The 27,623-nt window shown below is 35.4% G+C and overlaps 1 protein-coding gene across 1 annotated transcript in view; it reads left to right on the forward strand.

Moving 5' to 3' along the window:
* Positions 1-27,623, forward strand: part of ACSS3 (acyl-CoA synthetase short chain family member 3) — a 184,695-nt gene that overhangs the window by 103,102 nt on the left and 53,970 nt on the right. The window contains exon 8 of the mRNA XM_077111526.1: positions 23,742-23,893. Coding sequence (XP_076967641.1) covers positions 23,742-23,893 — 152 coding nt within the window. The remainder of the gene's footprint in view (positions 1-23,741; positions 23,894-27,623) is intronic.

Raw genomic sequence — 27,623 nt, forward strand, 5'->3', positions numbered from 1 at the left:
AATTACAGGGTGAATACACATCAGAAATTTTGATTGCCTGCTTTGGCTTAATTTCTTGATAATTACTACATCATTTTCCAACACTTTCACATCTCTCCCGCTAGAAACAAAACAAAACAAAAATCTCAATTGAATCCCTTATCCGCATCCAGCTGTAACACTGTCTCTTCATCTTTGGAGACTTGTTTGCCCACAATAGCTCTGTTTTCTCACGTGTAATTTACTCTGAAATCCTTTCCAATTGCCCTCTATCACGTCATTCCATAACAGCAGCGTTTGCTAATATCCCCAATGACTTTCATTTTTCCCAATGCCTGTTTAGACATTTTCAGTCAGTATACTTGTCTTCTCAACATTTGAAAGTGTTGACCATTCCAACCATCTCAGACATAGCCTGTTCCTATTTCCCTACAGTTTTTCTTTTTCTTTTTTAATTAATAGACTTTACTTTTCGGAACATATTTAAATTTAAAGAAAAATTGAACAAATAGTATGGACAGTTCCCATATATACCCCCTTTCACTCAGTTTCCCCTATAATCAGTATCCTACTTAAGGATGGTTCATTTGTTACAATAAATGAAGTAATATTGATATTTTTTCAGAGTTTACATGAGGTATATTTTCCCCATATAATACCTAATTATTAACACTTTTTGACTAGAGTCATACATTTGCTAAATTCATAAAAGAACATTCTTATGCTTGTATTATTAACCCTAGTCCATTGTCCACAACAGGATTCACTGTTATACAGTACCATGTTTTATCCTCCAACTTTCATTCTAGCAACAAACACAAACCAAAACTTCCCCTGGTTAACCATGTTCACATACATTAATCAGCACTGTTTATTACACTCACAATGCAATAATGTGCTACCGTCACCATCATCCATTTCCAATCTTCACTATCAACCTAAGTAGAAATCCTGTACAAAGTAAGCATCAAATCCCCATTTTCTATGCCCCATCTCCCCTCTGGTAATATATATATTATGTATTCTAACCATGAGTTTTTTAATTATAATTAATTGATATCAGTGAGATCATAAAATATTTGTCCTTTTATGCTTGATTATCTCATTCAGCATAAAGTCCTCAAAGTTCATGTTGTCACATGCATCAGGATTTCATTCCTTTTTACAGCAGAACAATATGCCATTGTATGTATGTACCATGTTTTGTTTATCCCTTCTTCAGCTGATGGGCACTTGGATTGCTTCCATCCTTGGGAAAATGTGAATAATTCTGCTGCAGACATCAGTGTGCAAATATCTGTTCAAGTTCCTGCTTTCAGTTGTTCTGGATATATATGTTTAATGATAGGATATTGCAATTCTAAATTTAGCTTTCTGAGAAACTACCAAACTGTCTTCCATAGCAGCTGCACCATTTTACATTCCTCCTAGCAATGAAATGGTGTTCCTGTTAATCCACATCCTCTCCAATACTTGTAATTTTCTGTTTTTTTTTTTTTAATGGTAGCCATTCTAGTGGGTGGGAAATGATATATCATCGTGGTTTTGATTTGCATTTCCCTCAAAATTAGTGATAGTTGAGCATCTTTTCATCTGCATTTTAGCCATTTGTATATCCTCTTTGGATATACAAAAAAGATTTGTCTATTCAAATAGACAAATTTGATTTGTCTATTCAAATCTTTTGCCCATTTTTTAATTGGTTTGTTTGTCTTTTTATTGTTGGGTTATAGGATTTCTTTGTATATTCTGAATATTAAACCCTTATTGGTTACATGGTTTGCAAATATTTTCTCCCATTGAGTAGGTTGTCTTTTCACTTTTGTGACAAAGTTCTTTGATGCACAAAAGTTTCTAATTTCGAGGAGATACTATTTATCTTCTTTTTTCCTTTTGTTGCTTGTATTTGGGTGTAAAGTCTAAGATACCATTACCTACCATAAGATCCTAAGAATGTCTTTCTGAGTTTTGTTTTCCCCACCTATATAATCAGATAATAATATCTACCATTATGGAGTTGTTTTAAGAATTGTATAAAGTAATATATAGCCTGGAAACTTCTCAGCATTGAGCCTGGTATGTGGTCAGTACTAATATATAGTATTTGTTCTTTTAGATAGACGTAATAATGATGGGCCCCATTTGTTTGCCCAGAGCACATTTCCCAGCTAATTAGTATCAGGATAAAGTCTGTTCTCAGTGTCTTCAGATTGTTAGCACAATGAGCTTTCAAGCTCTCTGACTGCAGATTTGGCCCTTTATCACACAGATGAGGGGGCTCATCAGAAAGGAGAGTGTTGACAAATTGGCAAATCATGTTTCTCTTCCTCCTAGGCCATTTGTGGCCTCTAGAGCAGGAGGACAGTATGGGAGAAATTGTGGCCCTTCACATCTGTGAAGCCTGCTGTCTTAGAGGTAGCATCAGAAACATATACACACAATAAATATTTCCCAGTGATGACCCTAAGCACTCCACTAACTAGTTATGCAACTCGGAATAACTGGCCTCCCTCTGGTAGAGGCAGCTTGTCCTTTGCATGGATGCCTGTACATATTTCCAGGACAGCTTGGGCAAAGCTCTGTTGCACTTACCTGTTCATGTGTCCCATGGTCAGGTAGGGGAAAGGGCTGCCCTGTTCATCATTGCATTCCCAGGACATACCTAAAACAGGCTTTAAAAAAGTCGAACTCGTAGAACCTACTCCTTGGGGTTTCTGTTTCAATAGGACTAGAGTAGGGCCTGGACACTTGCATTTATAACAAATACCTGAGTAATCAGATAAATACAAAATCATAAGATGCATTAGCATAAATATTTGATAAATGTCTGTGTGATAAATTAATGAATTGGTGAATGAATGGATACAATTAAACTACCAAAAAAGAGGCCCCAAAGAAAAAGGTTAAGTGCCTAGCATTTCATTCCAAAATCAGAATTGAATTGATATACCTTAACTAGTTTAGAAATATTTGCTATAAGGTCTCTCTCCTTCTCACTTCACCATACATATACCCACCTCCCCCACTTAATTTTCTGAAAAGCAAAGTAAATAGAGGGAGATATAACTATTAGCTAGGCAATTTAACACTATATGAAAACTGCTTAAGCTAAAAAAAAATTTTAAATTAAAAAAGATCCTGAGGATGCTTCCCTGTATTTTCTTTTGGGAGTCTTATAGTCTTGGCTCTTATATTTAGGCCTTTGATCCATTTTGAATTAATTTTTGTATAAGATATGAGATAAGGGTCCTCCAATTCTCCCAGCACCTTTTGTTGAAGGGGCTATTATTTCCCAATTGATTGGACTTGGGAGTCTTGTCAAAAATCATTTGGCCTTAGATGTGAGAGCCTATTTATGAATTCTCAATTTGATTCCATTGTTCGATATATCTACTCTTGTGCCAATACCGTGCTGTTTTGACCACTGTAGCTTTGTAATATTCTTTAAAGTCAGGAACTGTGAGTTCTCCAAACTGTTCTTTTTCGAGATGTTTTTGGCTTTTCAGGGCTTCCTACTCTTCCAAATAAATTTAATAATTGGCTCTTCCATTTCTGCAACGTTGCTGGAATTTTGATTGAGATTGTACTAAATCTATAAATATTTTGAGTAGAATTGATATCTTAATATTTAGTCTTCTGGTCCATGAACACGGAATATCCTTCTGTCTATTTAGGTCTTCTTTGATTTCTTTTCGCAAAGTTGTGTGGTTTTTACGTACAAGTCCTTTACCTCCTTGGTTAAATTTATTCCTAGGTATTTGATTCTCTTAGTTGCTATTGTAAATGGAATTTTTCTCTTGATTTCCTCCTTAGGTCATTCATTACAAATGTATAGAAACGCTATTTTTTTTTTCCTGTTAATCATGTTCCCTGCTACTTTGCTGAATTCATTTATTAGCTATAGTAGCTTTGCTGAGATTTTTTGGGCTTTCTATATAGGGGATCATGTCACCAATAAAGGATGAATGTTTTACTTCTTCCTTTCCAATCTGGGTGCCTTTTATTTCTTTTTCTTGCCTAACTTCTGTGGCAAGAACTTCCAGCAAAATATTGAATGACAGTAGTGTCAGTGGACATCCTTTTCTTGTTCTGAATCTTAGAGGAAAAGTTTTCGGTCTTTCACCATCAAGTATGATGTTACTTGTGGCTTTACATCTATGCCCTTTATCATGTTGAGGAAGTTTCTTTCTATTCCTATTTTTATGTGAAGCTATCTGGTCGTGGGTTTTTCTCTATTGGGAAATTTCTGATGACTGATTCAATCTCTTTACTCTTAATTGGTCTGTTGAAGTCTTCTATTTCTTCTAGAGCCAATGTAGGTTGTTTGTGTGTTTCTAGGAATTTGTCCATTTCATCTAGGTTGTCTAATTTGTTGGCTTACATTTGTTCATATTATCATCTTATGATCCCTTTTATTTCTCTGGGGTCAGTCATAATACCCTGCTCTGCATCTCATTTCTGAATTTATTTGTTTGCATCATCTCTCTCTCTTATTTTCTTTATCAGTCTAGGCAAAGCTTTGTCAGTTTTATTTCTTTTCAAAGAACAAACTTCAGGCTTTGTTAATTTTAGTTTTGTTTCTTTATTTTTAATTTCATTTATTTCTGCTCTAATCTTTTTTATTTTTTTCCATATGTTTGTTTTGGAATTAATTTGCTGTTCTTTTTCTAGTTTCTACAAGGTGAACAGTTAGGTCTTTGATTTTGGCTCTTTCATATTTGTAAATGTAAGTGTTTTGGGCTATAAATTTCCTTCTCAGCACTGCCTTCACTGTATCCCATAAATTTTCATATGCTGTGTTCTCATTTTCATTCATCGCAGGATATTTATTGATTTCCCTTGCAATTTCACTTTGACCCACTGTTTTTTTAAGAGAGTATTGTTTAACTTCCGTATATTTGTAAATTTTTCAGTTATCTGCCTGTTATTGATATCCAGCTTCATTCAATTATGGTCAGAAGATACTTTGTAAGATTTCAATCTTTCTGAATTTACTGAGACTTGTTTTGTAACCCCACATGTAGTCTATCCTGGAGAATGATCCTCGTGAACTTGAGAAGAATATATATCCTGCTGCCTTGGTATGCAGTGATCTGTATATGTCTGCTAGGTCTAGATCATTTATCATATTATTCAATTTCAAGTTCTCCATTTCCTCATTAATTTTATGTCAGAATGTTCTATCTATTGATAAGGGGATACTGAAGTCCCCAACTATTATTGTAGAGGTGCCTATTTCTTCTTTCAGTTTTGCTAATGTTTGCCTCCTTTATTTTGGGGCACCATGGTTAGGTGCAACATATTTATGATTGTTATTTCTTCTTTCTTTTAACATTAATATGTTAAAATTTTTATTCTTTGTTGCTTATAATAGCTTTTGAATTAAAGTCTATTTTGTCTAATAGTAGTGTCACTACCTGTTTTAGTTTGAAAGCTATCAGAATGCAATATACTGGAAATGGGTTGGATTTTACAATGGGGGATTTATTAGCTTACAAATTTGCAGTTCTAAGGCCGGGAAAATAAAGCTAAGACATCAAGAGGAAGATACCTTCTCTGAAGAAAGGCTGCTTTCCTCCAGGGTTCCTCTGTCACACTGTAAGGCACATGGTTGACGTCTGCTGGTCCTTTACTCCTGGGTACCATTGCTTTCAGCTCTGGGTTCCAGTTGCCTTCTCTCTAAGCTTCTGTGGATCCTCTCTTAGCATCTCCAGGGTTTTCCTTTTTCAGCTCTCTTGGCTTTTCTGCCCTTTATCCTCTCATAAAGGACTCCAGTAAAAGCATTAAGACCCATTTTGAATTGGGTGGGTCATATCACAATTGAAACAACCTAATCAAAGGTCCCACCCACAACAGGCTTGCATCCACAAGGATGGGTTAAAAGAACATGGCACTTGCTGGGGTACATAACAGCTTCAAACCAGCACTCTACCCCAGCTCTTTTTTTTATTATTATTGTTTCTTTTGCTTTTAAATTATTTGTGTCTTTAGGCCTAAGGTGAGTCTCTTGTAAACAATATATAGTTAGATCATATCTTTTTATCCATTCTGCCAATCTGTATTTTTCCATTGGGAAGTACAATCTATTAACATTCAATGTTAATACTGTAAAGGGAGTACTTGCTTCAGCTATTTTTTTCCTTTGGTCTTTATATACCATATCTTTTTTTTTTTGGTTTCTCTTTTTCTTTATTGCAACCTCTTTTTCTGTATAGTTAAGATTTTGTCATGGTTCTGGCTAATCCCTTCATCGTGTCTGTTTCTGTATATTTTTAAATGCTTTCTTTTGGTTAACCTGGGATTTATTTAACACAAACTACATCTATAACCTACCTGTTTGGAAAGATAACTTAGCCTCAATAGCATATACATTCTGTATATATCCCTCCTTATGTTGTTTTTGTTCCACCTTTCCACTTTATTTTGCACATCCATTATCAGGAAATATACCTTTTTTCCTTGTTCTATTGTATTTTTATTATTAAATGACTTTCAAGAGTAGAGTTGTATATTAAAAATATAGTACTAGTGGATTTTGCATTTATACACTTTACTATCCCTACTGATGATCTTTATTTCTTCATACTACTCTAAGCCACTCTCGTCTTTTTCTTTTAACCTGAAAAAATCCCTTTAGTAATTCTTGTAGGATATGTCTTTTATGGCATAAACTCTGTCAGTTTCTGCTTATTTGCAAAATATTTTAAACTCTCTTTCATCTTTGAAGGAAGGTTTTGGCAGATAAAGAATTTTGGGCTGGCAGTTTTTCTCTTTCAGTATCTTAAGTATATCTTGTTTCTGCTGTCTTGCCTCTATAGCTTCTGATGAGAAATAGGCACTAATTCTTATTGAGAATCTTTTGTATGTGATGAATCACTTTTCTTTTGCTGCTGTCAGAATTCACTCTTTATCTTTAGCATTTGACATTCTGATTAAAATATGTTTTGGAGTAGCTCTGTTTATTCTGTTTGGAATATGTTGCACTTTCTTGGACATGTGTATTTATGTCTTTCATAAGATTTGGAAAATTTTCAGCCATTATTTCCTCAAATATTCTTTCTGCCCTTTGTCCTCTTCTCCTTCTCCTTCTATGCCAATGACAGGTATGTTTGTGCCTTTCATGCTGTCACTCAATTCTTGAGAAAATGATTAATTTTTCTATTATTTTCTTTCTCTGTTCTTTTGACTATATCATTTTGATCATCCTGTTTTCTAGTTCATGGATTCTTTCTTCTGCGTGTTCAAATCTAGAGGCTATCGTATGCCTCTAGTGTATTTTTTTTAGATTTTTTTAGTTTTTAACATGGGCAGGCACCGGGATTCAAACCCAGGTCCTCTGGCATGGCAGGCACTCTAGTGTATTTTTAATCTCTATTATTGTGCCTTTCATCTCCATAATATCTGTTATGTTCTTTTTATACTTTCAATTTCTTCTTTTGTTCACTCATTGTATTCTTATTATCCTTTAGCTCTTTATATATATTTTCTTTCATCTCCTTGAATTAATTGAGGAGATTTATTTTAAAATCTTTGATTAGTTCCAATTTCTGAGTCTTCTCTGAAATTTTAATTTGTGTCCCTGGCTGAGTCATATCATCCTCTTTCTTAGTATGGCTTGAAGGGGTGTACCAAAATGGAAGGATGAAACACAAACAACTCTTTAATATAGGAATTTTAGTGTACTGACAAATTAGTAACCTTATGTGCATGTGTTTGTGCATGGGGGTATTGGCGAGTGGTATTTATGCACAGGAATGCTTTCTGGCCTTTTTTGTTCTATTTAGTATTTGTCTTCAGCTTCTCATCTGTAGAATCAAAAGTCAACACTCTTCTCAAGGGAAGACAATTCATCCTGGACCCCACCTGTTCTAGTTTGCTAGCTGCCGGAATGCTATATACCTGAAATGGTTTGGCTTTAAAAAGGCAGATTTAGTAAGTTGTTAGTTCACAGTTCTAAGGCCAAGAAAACGTCCCAGTTAAAACAAGTCAATAGAAATGTCCAATCTAAGGCATCCAGGAAAGATTCCTTGGTTCAAGAAGGCCAATGAAGTTCAGGGCTTCTTTCTCAAGTGGAAGGGCACATGGTGAACACAGTCAATTTTTTTCTCTCATCTGGGAAGGCACATGGTGAACACGGTCAGGGCTTCTCTCTCAGCTGGAAGGGCACATGGCAAACATGGCATCATCTGCTAGCTTTCTGTCCTGGCTTCTGGTTTCATGAAGCTCCCCAGGAGGTGTTTTCCTTCTTCATCTCCAAAGGTAGCTGGCTGATGGACTCTGCTTCATGGTGCTACAGCATTCTTTGCTCTCTCTGAATTTCTTTCATTCTCAAAAATGTTTCCTCTTTTATAGGACTCCAGAAACTTCTCAAGACCCACCCATATGGGTGGAGACATGTCATCACCTAATCCAGTTTAACAACCACTCTTGATTAAATTGCATCTCTAGGGAGATGATCTGATAACAGTTTCAAACATACAGTACTGAATAGGGAATATTCTACCTTTATGAAATGGGATTTTGATTAAAACATGGCTTTTCTAGGGTTCATACATCCTTTCAAACCAGCACACCACCTATCTCCTTATCTTTGATTGTGTAGTTGTGTGTGTCTTATATACAGTTTTGTCATACAGTTAAACGCAGGCTTCACAATGGCAGCAGTATAACTAAGCAAGAACTCACTTTACTGCTCCTTGGCTAAGTCACACTTTTGTCTAGAATAGAATGTTCCTGCCTACCTCAAATCAGTCTTGGTATTAAGTCATAAACTGGTTTATACAATTGGGCTTCAATGGCAATGTCATTTTTACATAATAGCAGTCTTTTTGAAAGTCCTGAAGGAGTGAATAAATATAAAAAGACATTTGTTTTTATTTCCAAAATTGTATATTTCATAGTATAAGCCATTTTAATAAATGCTGTGGTATGCTCACTAGTTTAAAGCTGATGGCCTTCTGTTAATAATTCAACAATTAATGTTGAAAATATATACTCTACTCTGTCTTCTCAGGCAATGAATTGGTTAAAGAAAGTAGAGTACTTAAGATTCAGAACTGTGATGTAAGAAAATGGACATGAGACTGGAAATGTTTAGATATGTGTTATATGTCTAGTGCTGTTTTTATCTACCTCTATGACCTTGGGAAAATTAATTCAATTGCTTTGAGAATCCATTTATTCAGCATCAAAACTGGAGTGTCAACAGATATTCTCTCTCTCTGTGCCCTTCTGAGACTTTTCTCCAAGTTAATCATTAAAATTTAAATATGTATGGTAGCCTGTTTTAATTTTATAACTGTGAAATTTATTCCAATTTATTTTCATAGTGAGTGATGCTGACTGTTTGCGAACTTGTTTATTGAATCAAACTTTCATACTAAATTACTGAAAACCTCTAGTGTTTAGGAGGATACATAGCAATTAAGACTGCCCAGATATGATTTCTGATTTATCTATATATTCACTGTTTGGTCTCAGGTAAGTTACTTACCTGCTCTTTGTCTCAATTTTCTTACCTACAAATATCAGTAATAATAATAATACTACCCTTCGTTTTGGCATAAATTGTTTATCCATGCAAAGTCCTTCGAATAGTGCCTAGGAAACAATATTGAAATAAGTGCTGGATGTTATTAGCAAATGTTATTATTCAAATACATGAATTTATTCTTTCCTATATTGAAGTTATGGAATACAGACATCAAGCATTCATTCCAATTTGTTCCATCCGTTGGTTGTATTGCTTGAATTTTTAGAGGCTCCATGTTTCTTCTTTCCAAGTTAGTTTGTCTTTAAAAACCTGAAGCAATCATCAGAACAGTTGAGGCAGCTCCCTTTGGAGCCCATTAATTCTCTTCTAAACACAAGGCAAAAGAATCTGCACATGATGTGTTGATCCTGATACCAGGAATTTTGAAGAATGAGCAGCAGGTATGAAAAATAACCCAGTGGTCTCTGTGCTCAAGGATTGGTCCTTTCAGAGTTGAGCCTGTGAGTGAAATAGAAGTAACTTTGAAGACTTTTATCTGTGAATTATACTGCACATTTCGTACAAACATGTATAAACTTTCTAGTCTATTTTGTGTTGGGCTTAAGTTTTAAAATTCAAACTATTGAGCTTGACAATCTTTTATTGAATCCACGAGAGAAAGGGAGAGTTTAGACAACCTTATGTATTTTTATTTTTTATGGAATGATTTTTATGGAAAATAAGCTCTGAGCTCTCAATTGAGGTAATGTATGTGGAAGTAATCTGACAACTTCAAACTATATGTACTTAACTGTATACAAATATGACAGTATATATATATACTGTCATATATATATGGCAGTGTATACACAGACATACATAGTTTATATACATAGTATAACTCTGTGAAGTTGTTCTATGATGTTTTTTCCAAATGTAGACTTTCAGAATCCTTAACCTCTCCTGAGCTTTCTTTTAGCAATGCAATTATTTTCTTTTTGCTAGTATATTTATTTATTTTCATCTATGTTATCCTGTTTTCTCTAATTTGATTATTTCTTTTTCAAGGACGTGGATGCACACCTTTCAGGGAGAAAGCTATGTTTTTCCCTTTTAAGTCTAGTATTCATGATACTGTCAGTACACTCGAGGGACATAGCTCATAGTTCTTTTTTCCCCCCATGTAATGGAAAACATTTTTTTTTCCTTTTTTAAATCTAGCCTAACAGCAATCTATTTTTCTGTGTATGAAATGAGAAAAATGATGACTCAGTTATTACTCTGATTCAAGCTATATAATTTAATCTTTTCAAGTGGAAAATATTATAGGGCTGATGCCAGCATCTTTTGGATTTCTCACATGGTTAGTTGTTCTAAGAAATTTATTTCTGAGTTTCTCCTCTATGTCTATAGCAAGCATAGATATTGCTAAACCTTCATCAACAGTATTTATTAGTGCCTGTTGTGAGTTCAATATCATGCTAGGTGCTGATAGGTAAAAAGATTCTGTATTAGACACAGTCCTTATACTTAAGGAGCTGACACTGTAGATGAATAAATAAAATTAATATAAAGGAAATTATAGAAATCAAGCTAATAAAAACACTGCATAACTAAGAAACCTATTACATTGCAGAGAAGTACTAAAATTTCTGGGAGTCTACTGTGGGCGTATGAGAGATATCTACATTTAATCTTTGCACCTCTTTTTTGTTAATACATAATTAAAAAAATGGCTTTTTATCGAAGAGGTCTTTATAGTATCCAGTATTGAGTAGGGAGGGGCACAGGATGGAATGGCTCCACAATCAATTGTTTCTTCTTTTTTTATTATTATAAAATGTTTCAAATATTCAGAAAAGTACAAAGAATACAATTACTATCTCACTTTATCTGTTTTTGCATTTTTTTCATTTAAAAACTGTTGATATAGCTGAAGCCCCTTGTTCTTCCCCCCAGCCCACTCTCCTCCCTCCCTTCCAGAAGCAGCCATTATCTTGAATTAAGTATTTATCATTACAGTGCATTCTTTCATCCTGTTACTATATATGCATGTACAGACTAATTTACAAATGCATGAACAGGTCCATTTTTGTACCCATTTCCTTGTACATGTGTGAAAGATTTTCTTGGATGTTTACCTAGAACTGGAATTGCTCTAGGGTCATAGTGAATGCATATTGCAACCTTATTTGATATTGCTGAATTTTTTCTACATTAATTGTACCGATTGAAGGTATGTATGACAGCTTCTCCTTCTCCATAACTTTGGTAATGTTTAATATTGTCTAACTTAAAATTTTTTTTTGCCAGTCTCATCATGTGAAATTGTATCTTAGTGGTTTAAAATTTCCTGATTACTAATAAGATTGAACATCTTTTCATATGTTTATTGGCCATTTGTGTTTCCTCTTTGTTGAACTACCTGTGCATGTTTGTTTTTGTTTTTTGACTATAGGGTGGTTTTTGTTGGTTGTGATAGTTCTTTCTACATTCTGATTACTGATCCTTTATCAGTTACATACAATGCAGATGTCATCTCTAAGTCTCTTTCTTGTCTTTTTATGTTGTTTATGTGTATTTTGATGTACAAACAAGTTTGATTTTAATGTAGTCACCTCTTTCACAATGGCTTCTTTATTATTTGTGTTTTTGAGTCTTTTTTTTGTATTTGGAGTTTTTTTGTATTTTTTTAAATTTATGATACATAACTACATACAAACACAAATATTCTTACCATATGATCATTCCGTTCTTGTTATATAATCCATAACTCACAATATCATCACATAGTTGTATATTCATCATTATGATAATTTCTTAGAACATTTGCATCAATTCAGAAAAAGAAATAAAAAGAAAACAGAAAAAAATTCATACATACCATATCCATTACCCCTCCCTTTCATTGACCACTAGCATTTCAACTACTAAATTTATTTTAACATTTGTTCCTCCTATTATTTATTTTTAATCCATATGTTTTACTTGTCTGTCGATAAGGTAGATAAAAGGAGCATCAGACACAAGGTTTTAACAATCACACAGTCACATTGTGTAAACTATATCATTATACAATCATCTTCAAGAAATATGGCTACTGGAGCACAGCTCTACATTTTCAGGCAGTTCCCTCCAGCCTCTCCATTACACCTTAACTAAAGAGGTGCTATTAATTTAATGCGTAAGAATAACCTCCAGGATAACCTCTCAACTCTGGAATCTCTCAGCCATCGACACTTTATTCTGTCTGGTTTTGATCTTCCCCTTTTTGGTAGAGGTTTTCTCAATCCCTTGGTGCTGAGTTCCATCTCATTCCAGGATTTCTGTCCCACATTGCCAGGAAGTTTCACACCCCTGGGAGTCATGTCCCACGTAGAGAGGGGGAGGGCAGTGAGTTTGCTTTTCCTGTTGGCTGAGAGAGAAAGAGAGGCCACATCAGAGCAACAGAAGAGGTTCTCTCAGGGGTGACTCTTAGGCCTAATTTTAAGTAGGCTTAGCCTGTCCTTTGCGGGATTAAGTTTCATATGAACAAACTCCAAGATTGGGGGCTTAGCCTATTGCTTTGGTTGTCCCCACTGCTTGTTAGAATATCAAGAATTCTCCACTTGGGGAAGTTGAATTCTCCCCCTTTCTCACTATTCCTCCAAGGGGACTTTCTTTGCATCTCTTTTGATGCAACTTTCTGATGATGGAACTAATTGAAGATGAAAGAAATTAAATGAGTAGGTCACATAACTTGTGTTTTAATTTGCAAGCTGCTGGAATATGATATACCAGAACTGGAATTGCTTTTAAAAAGGGGGATTTTACAAAGTTACAAGGCTTTAGTTCTAAGCCTATAAAAATGCCCAAACTAAGGCATCCAAAGAAAGATATCTTAATTCAAGGAAGGTTAAGGGTCAGGAACACCTCTGTCAGCTGGGTAGCCAAGCGGCTACCATCTGCTGACCCCTTGTTCCTGGGCCCCACGCTTTCAGCCTCTGTTACTATGGGGGTTCCTCACTTCGCTTCTCCCAGGCTGGACTTCATCTCTTGCTTCCCTTGGCTCTCCCCAGGTTCTGGCTTTTGCTTAACATCTCACGGTGACGTCTGCTGGGCTCCACGCATCTGTGTCAGCTCTCGCTCTGTTGGCTCTGTCATTTCTGTAGTCTCTCTCCAAAATATTTCCTCTTTTAAAGGATTCCAGTAAACTACTAAAGACCTACCTGGAATGGGTGGAGTCAGTCCCTTCTAATCAAAAGGTCACACCCACAGTTGGGTGTGCCACATCTCTGTGGAGATAATCTTATAAAAAGTTTCCACCTACAATATTGAAACAAGATTACAACACGGCTTTTCTAGAGTACATAATGCATCAACATAGCTAGTAAAAAGGAGTGTCGGGATTCCATCCTGGCTCAAACGTCTTCCCACTGGCCTCTTCAGGGATGTTCAAGACTAACACAGAAGGGAAAAACTTGATGGATAAGACAGGATTAATCATAATAATAGCTACTTTTGATTGAGTGTTGTGTAATAGGAAATCTCCCAAGCACTTTCTATGCATGATCTTATTTAATTCTAAGTATAAGCCCAAGAGGTAGATATTTTGAGTCCCTATTTTTAGCCATAGAATCTGAGAATATGAGATACTAAATAATTTCTCCAGTAGCACGAAGGTGATTTTTCTAGCTCCAAAGGCAGTTTAGTCCTTTTGTAATAGAGAGAAAGACAATTGGGAAGCTATCCTGTAGTCCGTGAGGTATGGCCAGAATGAAGGTACAATGGTAGTTATAGACTGAAATAACAATTATGGTGGAAGAGAAAACAATAATTCTGGTTTTGGTAATGCTGACTGAGGGTGCTGCTCAGGTATTTCTCTGATATTCAAAAGTCAGATTTTAAGCTTAGAAGCACTATCAGAATCAGAAATATAGAGTACTTAATAATTCAAGTCCCTAAGGTGGTGAAGATACTCAGAATGGAGAAGACTGAGAACAGTAAATTAGGAAATTCTGGAGGCTAAGGAAGAGAAGATACAAATTGAGAATGAGAAATTACAGACCAGGTGGAGAATCAGAGATGCAAAGTTTTCTGAAGACCAGTGGAAGAGAGGTTTTCCAGAAGATGGAGAGGTTGCTGGTGCCAAATACTGCAGAGCGAGGTTGTGTTAGTTTGAAACTGTTATGTGCTGCAGAAAAGCCATTTTCCTTAAATCCTGATCCAATCTTATGGGGTTGGATTTATTGCTTATAGTGGAACCTTTGACTCGATTGTTTTCATGGAGACTGACCCACTCAATTGTGGGTATGATTAGATGGAGATGTGACTCAGCCCATGCACGGTGCATCTTGAGTAGTTTATTGAATCCTTTAAAGAATGAAACATTTTGGAGAAAGCCCAGAAGCAACATAGGTACAGATTTTTGGAGATTGAGACAGAAAGAGCCTTGAATGGCAAGCAAGGACTCACAGAAATTGCCAGAACTTAAAGAGAAAAAATCTCCAGTCCCGGGAGATGCTAAGCTAAGAGATGAAACCCAAAGTTTTGTCCCAGTGCAGCTAAGTGAATGCCCACAGACACTTAGAGACAAAGCCTCTGGAATCAGAAGCTGGAAGCAAGGGTACTGTGAACAAAAGCTAGCACATTCCAGCCACATGCCTTCCCATATGAGAAATAAGCCTGTCTCCAGAGTCAAGGTATCTTTTTCTGGATGCCTTAGTTTGGACATTTATGTGGCCTTAGAACTGTAAACATTGAACTTAATAAATTCCCTCTATAAAAGCCAACCCATTTCTGGTATATTGCATTTCTGACAGCATTAACAAATTGAAACAGAGGTCTACTAGGGTAATAAGTGAAAGGGCTTTGGTCATTAGGATGTCAGCTTGCTTTGTGAGAGCAGTTTTATAGGAAGGTTTGTTGTGCTTGTTTTGCTTTTTGACATGGGGAAATATGAGCATGTTTGAAGGTTGTTTTGGTAAAATATTAGATATAAAGAGGAGCTAAGTTTTATGCAACATTTTGTTGAATTGCAGTACACATATGGAGTAGTCATACTTCATTTCCTGGGTAGAAATTTGGTAGTGTGATTAAGCAGGAAGCCATTTAATTTCTCTGGTTACTGTACAGTCTCACTAATCACTATGAATAGGATGGAAATCCTTAATTTGACTGTCTAGTCTAGGATAGCAGAGTGATTTCTCATCAGCACGGAAGAGCACAGAGGTGAAAGTAGACTTGCTAGAAGCATGAGCTACCAGCTACAAAGGATGAATGGGCTATGTGACTGAGAGAATGTGAAACGTGTCACAGTCACTAATTATTTCAGCATTTGGTCTGAAGAATTACCAGTTACATGCTTTGCTTCAGTTATTTGGCATTAATATTTCCAGAATCAAGTTACTCTTTATGGGACAGATGGACTCTCTTTTGACCCAGAAAGAAGTGGTGCCCTATTCACTGGAGGGTGACCCCATCACAAGACCCAAAATGGTCGCTGTCAGAGCAGGGAGAAGACAAAGGAAGAACCAACCTAAAGGGAATAGATCTAGATAGAGTTATGGACACGCACACTAACATGCACAACTGGAATATATATATAAATATGCATGAAGGAAACTTGCAATATTAACCTTGAGAAAGTCCCACCTTCTCAAGTTTGAAAAAGAGAGCATATCCTTAATTGAAGAAAGGGGGGGACTCAAACCTGAGAAATTGCAACTCTATGGGATCTACCAGAATGAGAAAATAAAATGAGAAACATGTTTAAGGAAGGAGCAATTTGAACCATGTGAAACTGCTGATATTCAACTGGTTTTGACCTACAAAAAATGGCAATTTCACATGATCAAAGTAATAGGAGGGAAAAGAAGAAAGCAGGCTGTTTGATAACTTTATTTCAGCCACTATATTTTTGGTTCTTTGAAAACCTTGGTAACTCTTAGAAAGAAGCCAGTTGAAGCTGTAGTACTACAGAAACTTCTCTGGCCCGTGGAGAAGAAAATAAACAGAAGTTATGCACCACGCCCCCCTTGTCAATCGGCACTGCAGCTTCATCCAAACTGTTTTCAGGGCTAAACATAAAATCTTTGAAGACATTTGAGTTTTGAGAGGCCCTCATTACCTAGGATTATTTGGGTGGTTATTGAACTCATTTTTAGAGTCCGATGAAAGCTGTTCACTCTTCTTCCTAGAAAAATAAACATATGTGTGCATTTAAAAAAATGATAGTATTTGATGATGTGGTAATAACACTTTCTTAGATTTAAAAAAAATTTACAAACAGATGTGTTGGCAAAAATTTTATATGCATTTCATTTCTAATTTCAGAGGATTGATGAACTCCCATAAAGTTCAGGTCAGGAACCCATAATTTAAACTAATCTATTCTTGAACAGTGATGAAACTTCATGTAGGACTGAGGGTTTCTAAAGGTCTCTGGGCAATACAAGAGGGGCTTCTGGATGGGGCTAATCCATTTTTTGAGAAAGGCAGTTGTGTTCAGGGTGTTTTGTCTGAGAAATCATGATATATTTGCCCAATCTGGAATCAGTCTTATAGAGACAAATATAAAGAACTTTAGAGAAAAAGGTACTTCTCCTCAATTACTTTTTCAGTATATGGACTCCTATAATGAGATTTCAGTTGTTAGTGTACTCTTTTAATACTTGGGACATGCTTATTTATTTATCATAGATGGAGAAGGCTAGAGGAAACATCTAAGCTCATATACTGTGGCATCCAGTCCTTGGGCATTGGGGAATAGCCTATCCTCAATTGGTGCCAGAATCTAAGGACTTAGCATTTATTCTCCTCCCTGGGCACTTAAAAAATATAGCAATGCCCAGGTCCAGCTCTGGGGAAAGTGAATCAGAATATTTGAGAGTAGAGACCAGGCATTCATACCTTTCAAAATCATCCCAAGAGATTCTAATGTTCATTAAGAGTTAAGAATTACTAACTTGGAGGGAATTAGATGATGGCATGGATAAGATGAAGGCATGATGACAGCATATCCTTATAAATGAAGCCAGTAGAATGATGGACAATCTCTAGAACGCAATCAAGGAAGTCAGTCTAATATAAATTCATGGCCATCAGATTATATTTATAAATAAGTTTTCAGGTTTTATATACTGCTAGAATAAAACTTAAAAAATAAACAAACTTAAGATTCTACAATGCAAACAGTGAACCCTGATGCAAACCATGACTTTAGTCAATATTACAATTACAAAATATGCTTTCCTCAACTGTAGCAAATGTACCACGTTTATATATGGTATTAATAATTCAGCGGGTGGATTATTTGGAAACTCTACATTTTCTGCATGATTTTTCTGTGGACCTACATCTTCTCTAATAAAAGCAAATCATTAAAAAAATAAATAGTAGCCCTGGGGAGAATTATAGATTGATAAGTGAAACGAAATTCTGTTTAGTTAGTCAGTTTTATGCTAATTCTTCTGTAAAGCCATGGCCCGTGAACCTATAGGCACTTGTCAAATATTAAGAAAAATAAGAATGTTGCTAATTTCATCTCCTGAATTAAATTGAAGATATGAAATGGTATATTTTGTTTGCTCTTCAGAGATGGATAGAACAAGTTTTCGTTTTTAAAATCCTCTCAACTACAAATGCAATGTCAAATATTAAGCATGAAATTTAAAAATATTTCATTGAGGGGATGCGAGGGGAGGTGAGTGGTAGAATTCTCGCCTGCCATGTGGGAGTCCCAAGTTTGATTTCCATCCCATGCACTTCCCAAAACAAGCAAACCAGCAAAAACCAACCAAATGAACAAAAAATTCAACAAATAGTGCTGCAATAATGGAATACTCACATGGTAAAAGAATGAAATGTGACCCCTGCCATACAGCATGCAAGAAAATTTTTATTGAAATATAGTGTAGATGCAGATCAAGACATTAAATGCCGGTACCCTCAGTAGCACCTCTCAAGTTCTCTTCCAGTTAGCACTCACCAAAGGTATCCACTATCCAAACTTCTAAAAAGCATAATATAATTTTACCTGGTTTTATACTTTGTATAAATAGAATCACATGATATATTAAAAAAATAAATAAAAGGTGTGGGAATGGAATGGTCCGCTGTAGTGACAAAAGACCCAGGTCTGAAGGTCATAAGACAATTATCCCTTCTGGGTCTAAAACAGCAGTAATACTTTCAAAATAAAGACAAAATAATGTGAATTAGAGAGAGAGAGCCTTCGGAGAAGGAAAAAAGTCCCTTTTTTTGGAAGAGGCTAGACATTCGGTTCATATTTCCTAGTGCACCAAAGGATCAGAAGTAAAAAGTCTCACTGTCCCCTATTTCTGGATGTCCAATTTCTGTCATTTAGAAGCAATCAATCTTACACTGAGAGTAACAATGCACGTATAAGCAATGTCTTTTCCCCTATTATTATTATTTTTTTTATTTTACATGGGCAGGCACCGGGAATCAAACCCGGGTCCTTGGGCATGGCAGGCAAGCACTCTTACCTGCTGAGCCACCGTGGCCCGCCCTTTTCCCCTATTTTATGCAAATGATATGCCCAAAATTTCACAGTTCACTCTTTTTTCACTAAATAGTACATCCTAAAGAATCGCTTAGATTTTTAAAAGTCTTGGGCTTAAATGATTTTGGGCCTAAGCACTCCTCCTTTCAGCAGCATACAGTTGGAACTCAACAAATGGCTGTTTTCCATTTCATCACTCTTCCAAAATAAACATGCAAAAATCCTGCTGCACCTGTCTGCTGAAATGAATTTCAGGACTAGTTGATAAGAGGTGTTGCTGTCTTCACCTTATAGCTGCAGTGGAAACATGCCTGAGTGATGTTCCTACAAGTATCATTAAAAAGGGGTCCCCAGGGTGATGTGTTTGTGGCTCAGTGGCAGAGTTCTCGCCTGCCATGCCAGAGACCTGGGTTCAATTCCCGGTGCCTGCCCATGCAAAAAAAAAAAACAGACAAACAAAAGCATGTATTTCTAATCCTGCCTCAAAAAAAGAGGCAAAAACTGAGTTAAATCAAAAACTTATGACAAGGTCTGAGAACACTACTAGTAGCCTTGACCTTAAACCTTGCTGAAATCGTAGGATTAATAACAAAACAATTGAATTTCTGCTCAAAGATTTAACTCTAGTGTTTAAATATATTTTTGCTTGGCTAAGTTGCTGTTTTACTACTTACTGTGTTGGAAACTTATGTAGGAAATATGTGAGAAATAGAGATGTTACCTGGGTTTCCTACCCAGGATTTGTCATCTACTGGTCTGTTAACATTGGATAAATGATAGAAAATTATATGTGGAAGTTAATTTTAAGGGATTTCAATAACTGTCTTAGCTTCTGTGTTTCGTCTCATCACTAACCTTATTATAAATCTAGCTGATATTAATAGTTGATATTTTATAAGTTTTTTATATTAAAAATTCATGATTTACAACAGCTGAAAGCTTAGAATCTCTACTTGCTATTTTCGGTGTCTCTTTCTGCCTCTGTTTTATGGTCAGTGACCAAGAATGGGATTTTTTTTTTGGAAAAAGGAAGTTAAAAAAGCAAACAGTAATGGCATTGATTTGAGTTTTGCGATTTTTTAAAGTTATGCTTACCTTTTGACCACAATAATATTTTTGTGTGTGCGTTATTTGTTTTAAGGCCCTGCAACCTTAGAATCTCTTTATTTATTTTTAAATTGGCTATTCTTTGGACTAGTGCCCTTTGCTGAATTTACAAATTCTGGAAGCAGTGTAATTTCCTCCAAGAAACTCAGCATAGATCAATGACATGCGTGTGTATATGTGTGTGTGTGTGTGGCACGCACAAGCCCATGCATGTGTGGGAAGACAGAAGACAAGAGTGTTCAATAAACTCAATAAGGCATTGAATCACTATTATTTAGTGGTCATAATGAAAGGGGCTTACAGGCTTTGCTTCAATGTTCTGCAGCTACTTGCAGCAATAGGTGCTGAGACCATACAAGTCCAATGCTTATTACTGTATTCCTTTCCTCCAGTAGTCTCAAATAGCTTGCGGCATTTCGGTAATTTTAAGAAATATCATGTTATACCTACACATGTCTGTACTTGTTAGAGTATAAATTCCATTAGCACTCGATCTGACCTGGCTTATTCATAAAAATATTTTGAAATTTAGAATAACGCCTAGCTCGTAATAGTGCTAAGTAAATATTTATTAAATGAATGACTGCAGTGATAGCGTCTTTTCTTTTTTATTATTTTGTTGTGTATGAACAATGGCCTCTGATGGAAGATCTTGTTCTGTGCTGCATTCAATTACTTGAATGTTCACTTCCATTTCAGAACTTAAAGTTTTTATTAGTCAGCAGGCTGTTTGTAGAAAGATTTATATGTTTTCATATGTCATAATTTATATTTAACTAAGACTTGTGATCAAATGTAAATTCTTAAAATAAAAAGTAAAACATATATGTATTAAAAGAGTTCAGAAAAATAGGAAAACATAATATTCATAACATAAATTATGTTCTGAGGAACCGACAATACCATGCAAAATTAATGAACTTTTTTGAGTTCAATTAACTAACCAAAGAATATTGTTAGATTTCATGCATCTCTTCCTTAGTATCCTACTCTTAATGATATTTTGGTATGATTTTTATGCTTGGCAAATAATGTTCAAGGAAATTTGGGGGAGGTTCAAAATTACAAGGGTAGCTATAATTCTGCATTATTTATAAAAGTATTGTATGGTTTTTTTAAACTAATATTTCCAATGCTTAGCCTACAGTTATTTTATCATTAGACATATCTTATTTGAGGTATTTGAAAATGCATCAAATTGTGTCCCCTATGTAGGTAATCATATAAGATATAGCATTTTCATTCTGACAGTGTTACCCTTTAGTGAGTATATTATCATTGCCCCATGACATTGATACAGTAGTGAAATTCAGTTCCAATTGGCTGTAAAATACCTTTCTTCAGCAGAGGTCAAACATCTTTATAATTTTATCTCAAAACTCTTGGCTTATTGAGGATATATTGGCAAAGTGATTTATTCTTATTTAGCAGGCAGGGAATGGAAGCATGCACAGGATAAGTAAATTGCCTAAGGTCTGTTAACAAATCATTTTTATGTTGGTGATATTCAAGTTTCCCAATTCACAATCAAGTTCTCCATGGGCTGATTAATGCCTTGGCAATACCAAAGAAGTAAAAATCAGATGTTTAGGAAAAATACAGAGTTGATTCATTTCAGACTGATGTGCTCAAGATTTCCAAATTTGAGAATCAAATTATGTATATGTTCTGCCAGAATATATTTGGCAGCTCTTTCTAGATGAATATATTCATCTGGGTGAGATGGTAGTGAAATAAATCAAACCCAAATGCTTTGGGATAGCTGTGATAATGAAAGTGAATTTCCAGTTGCAATTAATACTTTCTTTGAAACTAAAAGAGCAAGGGAAAAAGCAATAGCAGATAAGAAAGACATAGAGAGGTAAATTTAAAAAAATCAGAAACATAATGATATTAAAGAATATTAAGGGCAGCCACAAAAAAAATTGAAATGAATATTGCCCCATCAAAGATCCAGTTGAAAGTGGATATTGAATCTGTTTTAGTTTCCTTGACTGCTGAAACAAATGCCATACAATGGGTTGGCTTCAACTGTGAGAATTTATTGGCTTATGGTTTTGAGGCTAGGAGAAGTCCAAATCAAGTTCTCATCAAGGTGATGCTTTTTTTCCCCAAAGACTGATATTTTGGACTGGCTGCTGTGATCCTTGGACCTTGGCTCCTCTGTCACATGGCAGTGCACGTAGAGCTTCTCCTGGCCTCTCCCTTCTCTTCAAGGTTACATTGATTTCAGCTTCTGGCTACTCCTTCTGTGGCTTTTTCTCTCTAAATTTCATTCTCCTTATAAAGGATGCCAATAATAGGATTAAGCCCCATTCTAACTGAGGTTAACTGAAATAACCCCGTCAAAGGGTCCTACCAACAGTGGGTTCACATCCACAGAAATGGATTAAATTTAAGAACTTTTTTTTTTCTGGGGTACATAGCTCCAAATCACCACAGTATCTAAATTAATTGACAGCTATGGACTCCCTCTTAAATATCACCCATTACTGTTATTATTCTTTGTTTGGAGAGACATCTCAGTTTTCCAACAGCAATTTCTTTCCCCTTTTTACCTTATATCTGTTTTTCTCTAAGTGTGTTTTCCAGAGTACTGTATAATGTCCATGGGATATGGAGATGGAGGATGTGATCAGTGAAGTTCAGGAAATGTTACTTACAGTTACCCATCTCTTGGAAACTCCTAATGTACTATAACATTGTTAAGCTTTCAAGAAATGGTGCAAGATAAGAGACTTGATTTCCTCTTTCTATCCCAACTTCAACCAAAAGTTCTGACTGTGATATATGTATATATATATTTCAAAAACCATTTATTTATTAACATTCTAGAACCCTGCTTTAGAAATACAGCAAAAGATACAGTGATAACGATGGGTTGGAGAAGGAAGGGGGATTATTGCTGGATCAAGACAGATTTTATGGGTTGCTTAGAATTTTTGCAGAATTACTGATTTCTTTAAATGCTGTGCTCTTTTTTTTCCACTCTGTGCAAATGTTAATTAAAAAAATGATTTGTATCCTTTTGAATTGTGTATCTGCTGAAATTGTTGGATTTTTATGCATTTTTCCATTGAACATGTACAGTGTCATTTGAGACTATAGGAAAGATACATCAGGAATACCTTATTGGATTTTTTTTTGTAATTCAAAGAAGTTGTTTTTTCTTGGAGTAAGGCATTTCAGTGGAAAAGGTCATTGCTCAGGAATCACTGTGATTCCAAATTTGTGTCTTTTCTCAGCTATTTTTGAGAATTGCTCTTGTCACATTTAATAGTGAACATGAAAATATGTATTATTATTAGAAATTCAAAGCAGTCATATTTCTCATCTAGTCTGCCACGCAAAGAATATAGTTGATTTCTTGCCAAATAAAACAGTCTATGTTATTCATTTGAATGTGATATATATCTTGGGTTGTTTATCTTTCAATATTTTATAAATGGCAAATTGCAATTTGAAAAGCTTTTAGGATGCTGTAATGGAGCAAACAGCCACTCTGATACCTGGGTGTTGGTTTGTTTTATTTATTATAGAACATGGAAATATTTTAAGACTAAGATTTGTTGGGAGCTCCATTTTAATAATATCGCTGTGTTAAATGTATATGTATTGAACTGTCAATGAAATATGAGACATTTTACCCAGTGACATTTTAAATGAATCTTATTGCAGGGAAAGCCTGTGGGAACACCAGATGCTGGTGCTTATTTCCGTGTGCTCGCTGAGCATGGAGTGGCTGCCTTGTTTACAGCACCGACTGCAATTAGAGCAATCCGTCAACAGGACCCTGGGGCAGCCTTGGGGAAGCAGTACTCTCTGACAAGGTGAACTCGGGATGCACAGAGCAAATTAGATTAAAAAGTGCAATCAGGATGATAACTGAATATTATATTCTTTCTGGTATTGGGATGCTGCTATGGGGAGAACCAAAAGATTCCTAACGTTAATAAGACTGACTCTTCTAAAATGAAACAGCTAGAAATTTGACTGTACTGTGGAGAGTTTTAAATCCTATATCATGTTTCTTCACTTTAAAACTTACAAAAATATTTCTTCTTTCTAAACTATCTTGCTTATATTTTCCTTAAAGTAAAATCTTGACTATTACTTAAAATACATATATATATATATATATAAAAGAATAGCCTTATTTTTTGAAAAACAGGAGAATGATTTAAATGGAAGGAAAGTATTATTTGATTTAAAGTCTACAGATAAAATGTGAAAATTATGGCCCAAATTGCATGTGTTGAAAGAGTGATGAAATTATTTTTTGCTTTGTTTTATAATAATAGGTTCTGAATAGTTTAGATATTTTTGTGTGGACTTATTGACACCAGTTTAGTTTAATGATATGTATATTCAAAGATAATTATAGCAATTTGTAACTCCAAGGCAATTTCCAAGAATCAGTTGTCATTGAAGCGCTTTGAAATAGTTCGCTGTCATCCTGAAGCAAAATATGAGATTTTATAGTTGCTGCAAGTCAAAAAGTGGGTTTGAATTAAGTGTTTACATCTATTAATTTACGTGACAGATTTTTAAATTTTATGTTGCTATAGCCCAAAAAAGGAGTTAAAATGGATATTATACACTAAATTGTAGATGTAAGCAAGAACTTTAAATTTGGGCAGGGTCTGTGGTGGTGTTTTCCTTTTTTCAGTTTTGAGAAAAAATAAATCTAGATTTGCATACAATTTTTATCCATAATTTAAAGAATGATCTTTTATTAAAATAAAAAAAGATGTTCATAAAATGAGTTTTCTATTATAACATTTCTACTCATCCTCTATTTGTGCCTTCATTTACCTCATAGCCATTCAGTTTCCTCCATTTCAGCCCAAAGTTAGAAAAATAGTTTTGGTGAAAACATCTTAGGAGGCAATTGCCTTAAAACAATTCTAGGGATTTTGAAGTTACAGTGCTGATGTTTCCTTGCAGTGTCTCTTTAGTGACAAATGCACCCTGATTTCAGGATGACATGAAGTTGTGTGACTGGCAAGCTAAGGCCCTACATTTGCTGCTTTGTCTTTTTCTACCTGCCCATTTGAACAAGTGTTTTAGATGTTATCCTCTGCAAGGAAGGCAGGAACTATTTCTCGTATGTTTAATGTATAAAGCACTAAGCAATACTGAATGCCAACTAAATCATTATTCTTTTCAAACTAATACATGTAGACATGGAATACGAGATTTATCATGGGAGAAATTGCAGGAGGTTCCCCTGATCATGTGCCTTTGTTTCTGGGCACCTCTGTCGTTCATGATGAGGTGCCCATCTGTTTTTTTATAGACATTTAGGAATGTAGACTCTGCAAACACCCTGGACTTGCTCAAATTACTGCTATTAATAATGCAAACACTTACTGATCACTTAGAATATGCCATTCTAAGCAATTTAAGTTTATTATCTCATTTAGTCATCACAACAACCCTGTGTGGTAGAAATTGTGATTATCCTCATTTTATGAAAGAGTAAAGAACTGAGAGTTATGAACCCTTTAGAAAGAACTAACTTGGGCAAACTGACTGGGTACTATACTCTTAACTAAATACCACAGGTAAATTAGGAAATTAACTCTTGGCACAAGGATTCTGTGATTCGAGGAATAAAAAGAGCTTTTTCTTTTCAAATAATACCTTCACTGAAGGTGTTCGATATCTTCAGTCTACTCAAATAATTCCTTCATTGAACTATGTTACTAGAATTTACCATATGAACTAAGACAAAGCTAAGTGACTTCACCTAGGTCATACATTGGATTAGAAACAGAATAAAGGCCAGCATGAGTATAAAACTAGAGGTTTTCTCATACAGCTACTACCTTGTTTTATGTTCATGCACAAGAAATTTCACACTGGCCTAATGAGTTGAAATCCATTAAATATTACAGTTCCAGATCTATGACTTATTCTTAGTGGTTGCTTCTCTCTTCTCTTAAAGAACATTCCAGATAATGAAGTTTTCTTTTAAAAATTGTATTACATATACATCCCATTAAAGGTTGTTTTAACATGAAGTTGGAGGGTTGCCCAAAATTTGTTTCCAAAACAAATTGAAGAGGGTACTATGAAATAGGAATCTAAGTAGAACAATGAATTCACTGAAAGGTAGTGTCGTAGATGACTAGTATATTAGTTTGCTAAAGGTGCCAGAATGCAATATACCAGAAATGGAATGGCTTTTATAAAGGGGATTTATTAAGTTATGACTTATAATTGTAAGGCCATGAAAATGTCCAAAGCAGATACTTTCTCAGAGGGAAGACAGCTGGCATCTGGAACACCTTTGTCAACTGGGAAGGTGCGTGGCTGTCATCTCCTGGTCCTTGCTACAAGTTTGTTGCTTTTGCCTTCTGATTCCAGTGGCTTTTTCTTTCTAAGCATCTGTGGGATCTTTCTTATCTTCTCTGGGGCAAATTCTGGATTTGATTTCTTAGCTTAGCGTCTCCTAGTGGCATTTCTGTCTGTGTCTCTCCAAAATGTCCCTCTCTTAATCTGTAAACAGATTCTTATTTAAACAGATTAAGACCCACCTTGAATGGGCAGGGTCACATCTCCATGGAAACAACCTGATCAAGAGTTCCCACCCGCTGTTGGATGGGTCACATCCCTATGGAAACAACCTAATTAAATATCCCACCCAGTAATAGATCTGCCCCCAGAAGAATGGATTAGAAGAGCATGGTTTTTTCTGGGGTATGTAACAGTTTCACAATAGCACAACTTGAATTTGTGAAAGTAACTTGGAAGTCATCTGTGTAATCCTTTCATTTCGCAAATGAGAAAACTTGTCAAAGAGAGGAGAAATGAGTCCTGGATGAGAAAGCTACTCCAGGACAACGCTAGGACTATGTAGTACAGCATGGTAGTTGGTTCTCACTTTGGCGTTTGACTTATTGGGTTGGTATCTACTATTTACTTGCTATGTGACCTTGGGAAAGTTACATAGCCTCTCCTTTTTTCAGGTTTTTCTCATGGAAAATGAGGATAGTAATGGTACAGAAATATAATAAGAATAAAAGGATCAAAATCCATGCAAATCACTTTGTCTTAGTTTGGCAAGATCTCTGTAACAAAGTATTGTACACTGGTTGGCTTAAACCAAGAATTTATTTTTGCCACCATTTGGCAAGCTGTGTGTTGGCAAAGTGTCATGTCTTCTTCAGAGTCTGCAGTGTTCTAGTGATATCCTGCTGGTAATCCATAACTCAATCTCTTTCTCTTTCCTTAGCTGTCTCTATCCCTATCGAACCTCTGTCTGCATCATACTGTCTCCTCTTCTTATGTCAAAATCTGCTCTTCTTAAAAGGACCCTAGTCATATTGGATTAAAACCTACCCTAATTCAGTTTGACTTTACCTTAACTAAGAACATCTTCAAGGATCCTGATTACAAATGGCTTCGCATCCACAGGACTGGGGTTAGGACATGACCATATCTTTATTGGGGGACATGATTCAGTCCATAATACATTTATAACAATTCTTAAAATATACTGTTTTAGCACTATTATTATCTTTGGCTTTCTCTTTCAGAGCTCTTTTTTCATTT

This window comes from Tamandua tetradactyla, chromosome 7 (genome assembly GCF_023851605.1).
Source record: "Tamandua tetradactyla isolate mTamTet1 chromosome 7, mTamTet1.pri, whole genome shotgun sequence".
Classification (NCBI taxonomy): Eukaryota; Metazoa; Chordata; class Mammalia; order Pilosa; family Myrmecophagidae; genus Tamandua; species Tamandua tetradactyla.